The 12,786-nt window shown below is 32.4% G+C and overlaps 2 protein-coding genes across 3 annotated transcripts; both read left to right on the top strand.

The window, feature by feature from the left end:
* On the top strand, positions 1,175-2,188 carry LOC109361680. The gene has a single exon (XM_019607236.1). It carries the CDS (start codon positions 1,175-1,177, stop codon positions 2,186-2,188), a length of 1,014 nt encoding a protein of 337 aa, XP_019462781.1.
* LOC109356301 lies at positions 9,241-12,230 on the top strand. 2 transcript variants are annotated; one of them, XM_019599631.1, is made up of 6 exons: positions 9,241-9,371; positions 9,473-9,625; positions 10,522-10,674; positions 10,874-11,049; positions 11,304-11,443; positions 11,850-12,230. In XM_019599631.1, exons 2-5 carry the CDS (start codon positions 9,494-9,496, stop codon positions 11,422-11,424), a joined length of 582 nt encoding a protein of 193 aa, XP_019455176.1. In that variant the 5' UTR covers positions 9,241-9,371; positions 9,473-9,493; the 3' UTR covers positions 11,425-11,443; positions 11,850-12,230. The 2 variants fall into 2 exon arrangements, with proteins under 2 accessions (XP_019455176.1, XP_019455173.1); XM_019599628.1 differs by lacking the exon at positions 11,850-12,230 and adding an exon at positions 11,523-11,642 and having other exon boundaries at positions 11,304-11,446.

The following is a 12,786-nucleotide window of genomic DNA, read 5'->3' as shown; positions in this document are numbered from 1 at the left end:
TAAAAATGAGGTCATCATTTTTTGACAAGTTTCTCTTTTTCCAATTTACTTTGCAAGCTTCAAAGTTCAAACAAACTGTTCCAATAATCTGTTTTTTTCTTTCTCGTCATTTTCTTTGCAATTTCAAGTGACCAAGATTTTGTCATCCGATTTCCTTTCTCACCAATTTATCTTATTTTTATGTATACCAAATAAAAATCAGGAAATACTCACATATGATATATAATTAAATTTTCATTTGTTTAATTGAATTTGCCACTTATTTAAAACCTTTTTTATGCTTGTGGAGTAGTATATTGCACTATCTCAAAATACAGGTTACTTACACACATTTAAATTTGTAATGTCTGTTATATAAAAAAATGTGCTTAAAAATAGATAAAACCCATTGAAGGGAATTTATCTGAGTATAAATAAAAGAGTATATCATTTGTTAGTTTGAGAAATGCATAAAATCTCAACTCACCAAATGATTTAAGTATGGAAACACACCTTTATATTAGTTGTTCACTCTATAAACAATTCATTTTTTAGAGAAAATAATGATTATTTAGAAACGTTTTTAAGGACCTTAAATTCATTTTAGAAAAAATCTAATCAAATAAGCTCATGAGTGCTTTCCTAAATTTTGTATAAAAAAATACATTTTTAAAGGAAAATAAATAAATATACCCACTCAAATTAAACTTACTTTTGACAAAATATTTTTTTGAAGAAAAAAAGAGAGAAAAAGATGTATACAATAACATTGTATCATCCTCAATTTATTTTTAATCATCATTGACTCCTGAAAAAAGGTAATTCAAATAAATAATAAATAATTTACTAATCATATAAATTTTTATACTAACCATACATATATATTACTCTACAAAAAAAATAACTCTCACTCTTCACACTATTATTGTTGATGATATTGGTTGTCTAATTCTCATAGGATGGTGAAAGTAATATCAAAATTTAGAATGAGTTTATGTGGCATAACCCAAAATCACAAACATGTCTTTTTGTGATCATGACATGCTTGGTGTCCAATGGTGGCATCTTATTATTTCTTCACTCACTCCTTCAGTGTATTTATATAGGATTGCCCAAACTGAAGTTCTTCACAAAAACAGTGTAACTCCTTGAGTTGCAATAGTTATCACATATACACATTGTTTGTTTTCATTCCATGGATTCTCCTTTTAAACTCCCTTCTCTTTCTGCCTCCATCACCAATGAGGAGCTTCGTACTTTTCACAACATTGACAGAATAATCTACTGGATCTTGGTGATTAACCTTTCTCGTGATCCAGCTGAGTCTATGCATGTTCTTGCAATGTTGCTATGGTTGGAGAAAGTGGGATATCGCCACCTTATCAAGAAAATGACCACTTTGCCATACATATTGATAAATGAAATTGCTGATGAGGTTGTTTCTTGTCTCAAATATATTAATATTTACACCTTTAGCTACTTCTCTTACATGTCTTACCCTACTGAAACCTGTGAAATACCTCTTCTCCAAAGCATTGTGGAGAAAGAGATCTCAGCCCAATTGTTGTATGATAACCGAGATTTGGCATTTAAAGGGATTGCCAAAATTTTGCATGACGTGTGTTCTAGAGCATTCAGAGATATCTTGCAACATGCTCTCATGAGAAACATGATGGAGAAGATGGCTGAAGAACAAAGAAAGATGCAGGAGGCTCAATTTGCAGAACTACAACAACAACAACCACCACCACCCTTCTGGTTTGCTCCAATGGAACCCTCTAGCAGTGTGGTTCTGAGTGATGCTGGTTATAATCAGTTCCCGGTGCAGAACCAAGTTGAGAATAATTATGACGAAATGGTGCCAGCAGATGAGAGAACTTTGTTTCTGACCTTTTCTAAAGGGTACCCAGTTGAAGAACAAGAAGTGAAGGAGTTTTTCACATTACTTTTTGGTGATTCTGTGGAGGGTTTGTATATGCAGGAAGTGCAACCTGGTGAACAAGCACTGTATGCTCGAATTGTTTTTCGCAGCTCGTTGATCATTGACATGATTATCCAAGGTTCAAGCAAAGCCAAATTCTGCATCAATGGAAAGCATGTCTGGGCACGTAAGTTCGTGCCAAAACGTTCAAAGTCTTTGTTTCCAATACCAACATACAACAGCAACTACTACGTTGGTGAATCATCTGGAACTGCAGGAATGATGTAGAGGAATTAAGTTATGGTTAATGTATGTTATGGTTATGCTATAGTTGCAATTTCTGATGTATGTTTTTTAGTTTTGTGTTGTGTGTTTAAGCTTGTAAAGAAGGTGCCATGGTTATATATAGTGGTGCACTAGTGTTTTTCATTAAATTTGTCCAATCTTTTGTTTCAAACTTCATGCTTCTTTAAATTTATCTCCATTTCAATGGTGAGAGTGAGCAATTCGAATTAAGAAAACAAGTTGAATATCATCCTAAAAATGTCACATCCATAATTCAACTCTTAGATATCAATGGTATAATTCATTATCTTTTATTTTCTTTTTAGCAGTGGAATTGGCAAGTAAATTGTTTTATGTCTATGTCCTCTGATGCTTGATAAATTCATCCTCTTGGATATCAATCTTTTGTAACAGATATATCATGACGGTGATATATAATATTAATATTTTTGTATATTACTTTTATATTATTCAGTACTTGGAAAATTGAAGATCAATTTGAATTTTACCTATTACTAGGATCAGTTAAAGTAAAGTAATAAATATATTTGATGTCACCCTTATAATATATTAATTGCTCATAAAAGAAACCTTCAAATTTATTTAATTCGAGCTACTGTATTTGAAGTGGAATGGGAGTGATCATTTCTTGATAAATTAGTTTCAATTGTGGAAGAAAGGTTGCTTTAGGTTTAAGCTAATATTCTTGACAAACTTGGTTAGAGTATGAAAAAAATAAAGTATTTTTATGACAAATTTAATTAGAGTATGAAAAAAGAAACAAATTTTATGATAAAAATAATTTTTTTAATCCAATCGTTTTGTCATATCACCCAACAAAATTAAATATCACTTGGTATTATAATTTAAATAAACAACTTCATACAACTTTTAGTATTTTACTCTATAAAAATGTATTTTATATAACTCAAAAGAAATAGATCATCTTTTTTTGTTACAATCAAAAGATAAAAACAACAACTAAGGTATAAGGAAATAAATTTTCATGACATCAGCTAACAACACATTGTTGAGCTTACGTGACACCGATTCAATAATATTAAATATAGAAGAACATAAAGCTCCTATCTTTGCAACATAATATGTGCAAATATTTCACTCCCTCGGTGTATGACGCAATTTCCCAATCTGTATGATTATGTTATCCAAAGGGATATCATTGAAGTTTAGAGTAATATAATCATCGCATGACATAGTCCAGTTTACCCAATGCTGGGTAGTTTCTATCTATGCATGAACTTGTTAGAGTGCTTCAATATCAATCATGGACTTGTGAATTGATGATGTTGTTAGAACATGAATAGTTTTCTTCTCTTGCCCCATGTAGAAGAAATTTATATTTCTCGATGCCCACCAAAGAGTTACCAAGAAAGTGTTGATCTTCTTATTAGCATTGTGTTTCACCATAGAAATAGAATTGATGGGAATAGAATTTTGACACATCTACCATAGAAAAAAGCGGTTGTTCTCTGAAACTTTAAGACGCTATATCAAGTTCCAGGCAAGCTCCAGTTAACTTCAAGATTATGCTATTCCATAAGCCACTTATAACCATCTTAATTAAATTATATTATTCACTATAATTTTTTCGTTTAATAAATTGAAGATTAGGTGTTGTTCTTTTGTGGTTGATCGGGTTGGTCGGACTAAAGGTCCGGGCAAAGATCCTTCACTGGTATCTGAACTAAGGTTGACATGGACTCGCCAGTGGAGCTAAATATCTAAAAAGGTTATTCGACTATCAGGTCAGTATGAGACTAGAGAGGTAGAACTCGGAAGCAATATAGAAGTAAGTATAGAATAATAATGACAAGTGATACTTTCTGTTGAGGGAACTCCCATATTTATAATAGTTGAGATGGATGATGTGATTCTGGTCGGTACTGTTTGCATGGCCGACCATTCTGGCTTATCGGGAGCTACTTTTCCCGTGTCAAATGGATTTAGCAAGTCTGTACTTTGTGCATAGTTGACTTATAGTCTGTGGCATGTCTGATAGCCGTATTTTAAGCTTGTCCATGTCGTGTAGGCCAAATGGTAGGTGAAATTTATAGTTGGTGTGGTAGTGCGCTGTTGGTGGCGTGTTAGGCGGGAGTGGTCCCAACTCCGACCTAATATGCCTGGTCAAAGATAACGAACCTCTTTAAGTTCTACAACTGGTTAAACGTGGTTCTTGGTTGGTTGGGAGAGAGGCCAACCCGGACAGATGGGATATCAGGATGACCGGGGTGGAACATGTGTGATGGATTTTTGGAACTTATCCTTGACCAAAAATATTAAGGTCTTTGGTTTATATGTTTATCAATTCTTTAACTCATCAATTTTTACATAATGCGAGACCTCTTCTTTACACTTGGAATACCCAACATCAAACCCTCACATTTGAGTTACTCTTATTCGAGTATCACATATAGTAGTACTGGGCTCTCTATCTATTTGCACTGCCAATAATATTGCCTTGTCTTTTTCAACGAAACACGCTACATGACCTGTTATTTGGAAGACTTTTGACATAAGGATCTCATATGAATCTAGTGATAACTTGTTGCTTTAATACTTGAACAATGACTCTGTTAAGACTTGTTCAAAATGATATATCTTCATCAGGCATGTACTAAAATATTCTTTCACATGCTAATTAAAATAAACATATAGATGAGTTTACCATTATATCTTGACTTAAAAATTTGAAGTATTTAGGTATATGAGTTTAATCACTTATATGTTTTTAACTTTACTTAATTAATGGGTATGCGACTTCTTACTCATATTTCCCAACATATACATCGACAAATGTAACTAAAATGGATAAATTTAATTTAAAGTAAATTTGTGTAAAAAGTGTATTTATCCATTGTTTGATAAATATGCATAAAAGCCTTAACTCACTGAATGATTACAGTGGGTAAATACATTCTTACTTGCCTACTTTAAAAAAAATGTTTTCATACACTTAAAAATTAAAATAATGATCGCTTAGAAAAAATATTTTCCAAACCTAAAACACTCTTTTAGTAAAAAGAAATAGTCAAATAAGCGCATGCTTTTTATTCTATTTTTGTATGAAATCAATAAATGGGCTCAAATTTAATTTAGAAAAAAAATACTTTCAAAAACGATAAAACATAATCTTCTATCTTCTAAAAAGCTCTCATTCTATTTTCGTTATCAATTGCTTATGATCTTAGGTGGTCAATTCTAGTAGGGTCTTGAAACTAATATCTAAAATTATCTAACACCTGTTTAAAAATCACAACCCAAAATCACCAATCATGTCTCTTTGTGATCATGACATGTTTCATGTCAAATGGTTTGTACATTTTCATTCACGTGGAGCAATTTGGAGTCTCACGTGTTATTTCATGTGCCACTGGGTAACTCTGAAGGGCCACTCACTATATTCATATATGATGTTGTCCAAACCAGTCTATGTTGCACTAAAACTGTTGAGTACGTGGCAAGTTATCACACACATTATTTGCTTTCATTCCATGATTCTCCTTCTGTACTACCTTCTCTTTCTTCCCCCATCTCCATTGAGGAGTTCCTTCAATTCCATAGAATTGATAGACTACTTTATTAGGTCCTTGTGATCAACCTCTACTGCTATTCAACTGAGTCAAGTTCTTGAAGGGATGAAAATCACCTGTCCTAAACGGTGTCTCACTCTATGTTCCAAATTAATTAGAATGTTTCATTCTATTACTTTTTGCTTTTAAAGTTTTTATTTTATCCACTTGTTAATATAATGCCTCTATATCAATAACAACGTTTGTGACAGAGAATGAGACACCATTTGAGACAGATGATCATCGTCTCTTACTTACAACAAAGTTATGGTTGGAGAGGGTGGGTACAGTCACCCTGTAAAAATAATTACCTCTTTATAATGCCTCTATATCAATAACAAAGTTTTGCACCTGATGCAGAATTTCAAGCATAATATGGATAATGTATGTATGTAAACCTTATCTTACATGCAATAAATACATGTAAAAATGTATGCCTATTGATTTAAATTGAGCAACCACAATTGTAACTACAATCATAATCATAATATTATAATTTTGAGAGTCTCCACAATAATATTATGACCACGATTGTATTCTCATGGATCAAATTTTCCCACAATAGCAATAAACACAACTACTACCAACAACTACAACACTAGTGAAAAGTCCCGGATCGCAGGGATTATGTAGATAATTGAAGTTGTTATTGTATGTTGGTTATTGTAGTGGCTTGAGTTTTCTGATTCTGGTTTTTGTGTTATTGTATGGAAAGTGACTAGTTATATAAATTTTGTTTGTTGTTTGAATAAATAAGAATGAATTAGTTTAAGTTTTTACTTTGTCCATGCTTTTGCTTCAAAACTTGACGTTCTTGAATTCTATCTCCATTAATTCAATGGTGAACAAACACAATTCCAAATGAGAAAAAAATTGAACATGGCCCTCAAAAAGTGGTATCCTTAATTCAGCTATTAATTGTTCTTTTATTTTCTTTTTTGGCACTAGAAGTTACAACAGCCGAGTTAGCAACAAAGTCCCCCTTAATTCTCCCCTTAACAACCTCAGAATCAACAATGTCCCACTGATCATTATGCTAAAACGGAAACGTAGCATCAAAAACCATCTATATATGGTTCCTGTTGGATGGTCTTTTCCCAACAATTGCAATACATGATAAGAGCTCATTCTAAAGGTCAAATAAGGTCACGATATATGAAATAAAAGAAATTGATGCAAGTTTGGGATCCATTTCCCCCAAAGACAGACCCAAGAAATAAAACAAATACAATAATGATATGGGAAAACACAAGCAAGTCACAACCAATATTATTGGGAAGTAAGTATAAGTAGCCTGCCTCAACCCTTGATATGAAAATATGGACTTTAGTCATGTCATGGATCAAATGTAATGTTGTAAAGTAAATCCCAAGAATCAACAAGGAGTTGACCTAATAGTGCAAGGTTCTACTAGATTCTTAAGATTAGAGATGACAAAATAGACCGTCTGACTCGTTTAGACCACGCCTGCAAATGCCTACAAAAATTTAAGCAGATGTGGACATGTCCGCATTGGTTTAGCGAACAAAATTTAATACCCTGCCCGTTTTAAAATGGGCTAACGGGCTTGCGGGCAGCCCTTGATGAATAATTAAAAATATAAAAAATTATATAATAAATGAAATTAAATTAAATAAAGTAGTTGAAGATAAAAAATTAACAATTTTTTTTATATTTTATATGAAGTTTAACAAATCATATTGGATTACAATTTTTTAGCGATTAAAAATCACATAACATCATAACTTATTTAAAATTTTCTTACTTTTTCGTTAAATTATGTTTATGGGCCGCCTGCATGCCCAATGGAAATGCCCGCAAACTTAGCGGGCAACGGGCAGGACGAAACGAGTAAAATTTGTATGTCCTGCCCGCAAAAAAATGTGGGCTATGCGGGCGCGCCCGCTGGCAATGCCCATTTTGTCATCTCTACCTAAGATGATCAAAAGGTCAATGATTCGATTATTGGGAGCGACATTTGTTAGGAGAGACAACCATGAACCCCGAAAGAGATTACTTCCTTATCCAAGAAGATATACCTTTTTGTTAGTACAAAAAAAAATCCCAAAATAGCATAGTAAAAAATGTATATTTATATTTTCTTTCCTAATTTTTTAAGCATAAATGTATTTATTGTATTTAATAATAAAAAATTTCTATAGATTTTATTAGCTACACTTAACATTGTCGTGTAGTCAATTTTATTTACAGAAGTTGTCAAAAAATTTAAGAGCTTAATTAGACATGACTAAACTTCAAACTGCATATTTTCATATCAAGGTTAATTAGACATAACATAATTTCTAGAATATAATTACACATGTTCTTCCCACTAATGTTAGGTTAGATGTTCTATCTTTATTTTTATAAAAAATATTTTGTTAAACTAGAAAACTAATTTCAATGACAATTTCACCATTTTTTTTGTATTAACAATTATATTTCCTCACCCCTTTTGAATAAGGAACTAATACTTTTAGGGGTGTAAATGTCTCTCTCAACAAATATCGCTAATAAAAATTGAACATTTGACTTTTTAATAATCATAAAGATTTAATAAGATTTACACAACTAAACTAACATATTGTTAGTGAACTTCGCCCATGTATACTCATGTCAAAATATGATGTAACCTAGAGATCTAGAATTAATAATTAGATGGCATGAAGCCACAATCCAAACCCAAAATGGGTTTGCAATCCCAGCCCTTCCTCTAATCCAAGAGAACATCTTCTATTTCAAAACTTATATAACGCTATGTATCATGTGTTTTTCATTACTTATAAAAGTAAAATATAAATTAAATATATTAATTTTATATTTTCTGATTAATGAAAAGTAATACATGAAGTGATATAAACTTTGAGATAGAATCTCACTCATGCTCACTCCAAATCCAAAGCTAATGATCATATTATTTGCAACTTAAGACTATGTGTACAAAACTATTTGCAACTACAGATTATTTGCAACTTTTGATCATTCTTGACCTTTCTGACTTTCTCTCTTCTTATCTGTTATTTTACTCGGTTTTCTCTCTGACTGCAAGTGAAGATCGATGATCTTAGGTAGAGGCATTTGTGGGCCGTATGGGGCAGTTGAGATTGCAGGCCCATTTTGAGTTTGAATATGCTGTCATGATCTAAAGACCAAAATCATTTTTTTTAAGTTTTAATTTTAACCACGAAAAAATAGCTATTAAAAATAAAATTCGATAAACTTTAACCACCAAAAACTTAATTATGCAGTAGTAATAATAATTTTTGTTTGTGCCTGGGAAATTTCATGTATATAGAATAATTAAACCATATACATTGATAGTATATGAATTTTTTACACTATCACTTCCTGATTTATTATTCATTTTCAATTATATTTGACTTTTCAAAAAAAAGTAATTCAAATGAAAAGTAGATGATGCAGGTGAATAATTCTTTTCCGTGCATCCATATTATACTCTTAAACCAAATGAACAGAACAAGGACTCTTTATCCTAATAATACAGCACTCTGAGTTACGGAGCCAAATTCTTCTCTGAAGTCTTTAGTTGCAATTGCAAAAGCATTGTCTTTGTCTGATACTTTTCGCGAATTGGGGTATAAATAAAATCACGCATTTTCCATAATCATAGTTACGATTCATAAAAATGAAACTTTTTGAGAAGATGGGTTTATTACATGACATTCGAATTTTGCAGGTGTAAGTTGAAGTTCCTGAAATGGAATCGGGGTCGAATAGTGAAGAACCCGCTTCATGGGACGAGTTATATAATATCAATTTGATGCCTTCGGAGCTTTTTCTCAAGTTCCGCAAAGAAGTTCAGGGAATTCGTGTTGGTCTTAATATGGAGGTTCTATTCATTTTCCTCTTTTCCTTCTAAAGTTACATTTAACATTCAATGTAGTAGTAATAATAGGGGAATAGGGCTACGTTTTGGTTTATGTTCAATTTAACCTTCAATTTTTTTCTCTGAGATAATATTTTTACATGTGTTTGTTGGATGTAAGATAAGGTTTGCAACTTTGCATACATAAATTATGTATATTATGCTTGTAATTGGTAAATAATGAGAGAGATATCATCAACTGAAGTGTTCATTGGTTTGGTTATCTAAAGAAGGTTGTCATTCATTTAGTCCTTCAGTTATTGAAAGTAACATCCATTGATATTCCAGAAAAAATTGACTCAATGTAGTCCCTTAATCAGAGAAAGTGACACCAATTTATTTAATAAAATAACACCAGTTTGTTAAGGGATCCAAATTTGTTATTCCTTCTGTTCCCTCAAAATTAATGTTCAAAAAGTTAACATGACAGATTGGATTTGAGATTTCTATTTATTGACAACTGAGAGACTATAAGACTATCCACACTTAAATCCCTTCCCCCGGCAGGTTAGGCTTTCGAAGCTTGTAATTTGGTACAGGACTTAGATTACTGTTTATTTTTTAATCCACTAGTCACGGATGGAATAGGAGGTAGATATTTCTTTGTTCCTCAACTTTGCATCGATGTTGATAAGTTCGGGCGTTGTTTTTTATTATATCTTTGTAGTTAAGCTCATCCATCCCTTAGTGGTAAAGAGAATTCTAAAATTTGTCGGAATGCTGCTCTGTGAACTTCAACTATTTATATAATCAGATTTCTTCTTCAAATAATAGATTGGTATTTTGGAGTTTTTGTTTACTAGTAACTTATATGCATATGTTGACTTCGTATTTGAGGATATCATAATTTTTTTGTGAAGTTGTATAATGCCCCAATCAATGAATTGCAAGCAAAGCTTGTGCTGAAGCCTTTAACACCTGAATGGAAGTGGAAGTTAATTTATGAGCCTATTCATCAAGATTTCCGCATTCTCTCAAAGAAGATCCCCATCACCAGATTTCTGAATCTTCAGGTTTGATAATGTCTATCTTTTTCTTGACATTGTTATTATGTTTATCGTGATTAATGCTAAAAATATTTACAAATAATAATAAATCGGGTGTTTTTATGTGCTTAAATGTATTGATTCCCTGAGTTACTGTTCATGTCATAACAAGCTGATCTCTCACACTTTGTATTGCTAGCAATTCCCACTGATGTAAACAATGCAGGTTGGTGTAGGACACAATTTTCAAATGCATGCTACTGGTTGGAAATGGAAACTAACCACATGTTTGGGTGGAGATGGTGTATCCCGGATTCGAAATAAGACATCAGTTGGCTTGTTTCCTGGCTTTGATTTACGGTTTGGATGGAGGGCAGACTATGTTCTTCCTGAAATTACTGGGTAAGTTTCGCATTTCACAATCTCGAGCTCTGGCAAATATATACTCACAAAAAGAATTGTAACTTTGACAAAAATATATTTATTAGTCATTAGAAAGTATGTTCTAAGATCAATGAGTTCAGATACTCCAATTTAAATGTGTTATTCTATAACAGTTATGATTTCATATTATCCTTTAGTTACTTGCGATTTTGTTCAGTCATGGCAATTAATCCATGAATATGACTGATTAGTTGAAGTTTAAATCTTAACAGGGCTCTGGGTACTGAAGAACCACTGTTCAACATGCAGTCAGGACGATTACATGCATCGCTTGATAGAGTCGAGGCCATCTTAACCCACACCGATGCTGCTTGTCTTGAGCAACAAAGATGATAGAATAGAATAAAATTCGGTATAACCTTCACCACCTGATGAAAATATCATTATCATTTCAAACTTAGTGCACTTTTAATGTGTAAAGAAACATGTATTAAAATGATAATTATCTATAGTGATAATTTATGTGCCTGAGGTTGTTCATAAGCATTTTTCCTAGTAAATTATACATTTTTTATTCCGTGGAAACTAAATCTAAAACTGTGTACTTTTGAAAATGAGATGGACATATTACTGTCTAGAGTGAACATTTTTCAAGTGCCATTGTGGTTCCAAACTTTTTTTTTGTAATACAAAATTGCCTTGGCGGGTTTCGGACTTTCGGTGACAGCAAATAAGCTTGCTTAATGTTAGGCTTGCTTCTAATCATTACCTGAGAATTGAGATTTATGGCTTTTCTAATGTGAGTATAATTTTGGCAGGATGTAACTCAAATATTGAAGTATGTCACTATCACCTGTTTGAAATGCCTAGTTGCCTACAAGCCTCAAATGGAGTTTAGCTGATACCTGGAAAGTTGTTGGAAAATTTTGACATGCCCCCTCCCCCTCAATATGAAATTATAGTGTTTGATACTCATGGTAGTCAAAGAGCTATTTACTTTGGTGCATTCATTCTTTCAAAATAATTAACTTATCAACTTGATTCGCTTTGCCAGTGTGATTATTTGTACAGTTGGCTGTAACAATTTGTATCTCTTTCAGACTCAGATTGAAGATGTTGCAAAATGCTCGTTTTACTACAGAAAATATTCATCCTTTGGAACCTAATAGAATGGCAATACTAAGTACCCTTTTTGTTTTCGTGACATGACTTTCTCAAATAGACCTCCCATGAGGCCATGATATTGATCCGCATCACCATGAATTAAGGGTAATGTTTACGGTACTATTACACTCTTATTGTGTTAGATTATCAGTTAGTTTAGTAGGTATGATTCTCAACCATCATGTGGCAGGGGCATAGACCCCTATGCAGTGAACATTTGTGGGCTTCTACTCTCAGCTCATACAATGTTGCTTCTTATTTGGTCCAAAACCAAGGTGCCATATAATTTTTTAAGGTCATTTGATGGGAAACACTTTGATGAGAAAAACTATTCTTTAACATGATTAACTCGTAAAATGAAAAAAAAAATATGCTAAGATAAATATTGTGGAATTAAGAATGAAATTTGAACTTCATTTTCATTTTTCAGAGCCAAAATTGATGTGGTAGGAGTATATAGCATTTGCATACAATCAAATCCACACTAATCTGTCACCGTTAATCCACAAACTTGCGTCACAATAATATAATACTTCCTTTCTACGTTTTGTTCATTCAGCAAAAAAACAATAAAGGAAACAGAGCATACTC

This window comes from Lupinus angustifolius, chromosome LG01 (assembly GCF_001865875.1).
Source record: "Lupinus angustifolius cultivar Tanjil chromosome LG01, LupAngTanjil_v1.0, whole genome shotgun sequence".
Taxonomy (NCBI): Eukaryota; Viridiplantae; Streptophyta; class Magnoliopsida; order Fabales; family Fabaceae; genus Lupinus; species Lupinus angustifolius.
The sequence above is the reverse complement of the archived record's forward strand: the minus strand, read 5'-3'. Positions and strand labels throughout refer to the sequence as shown.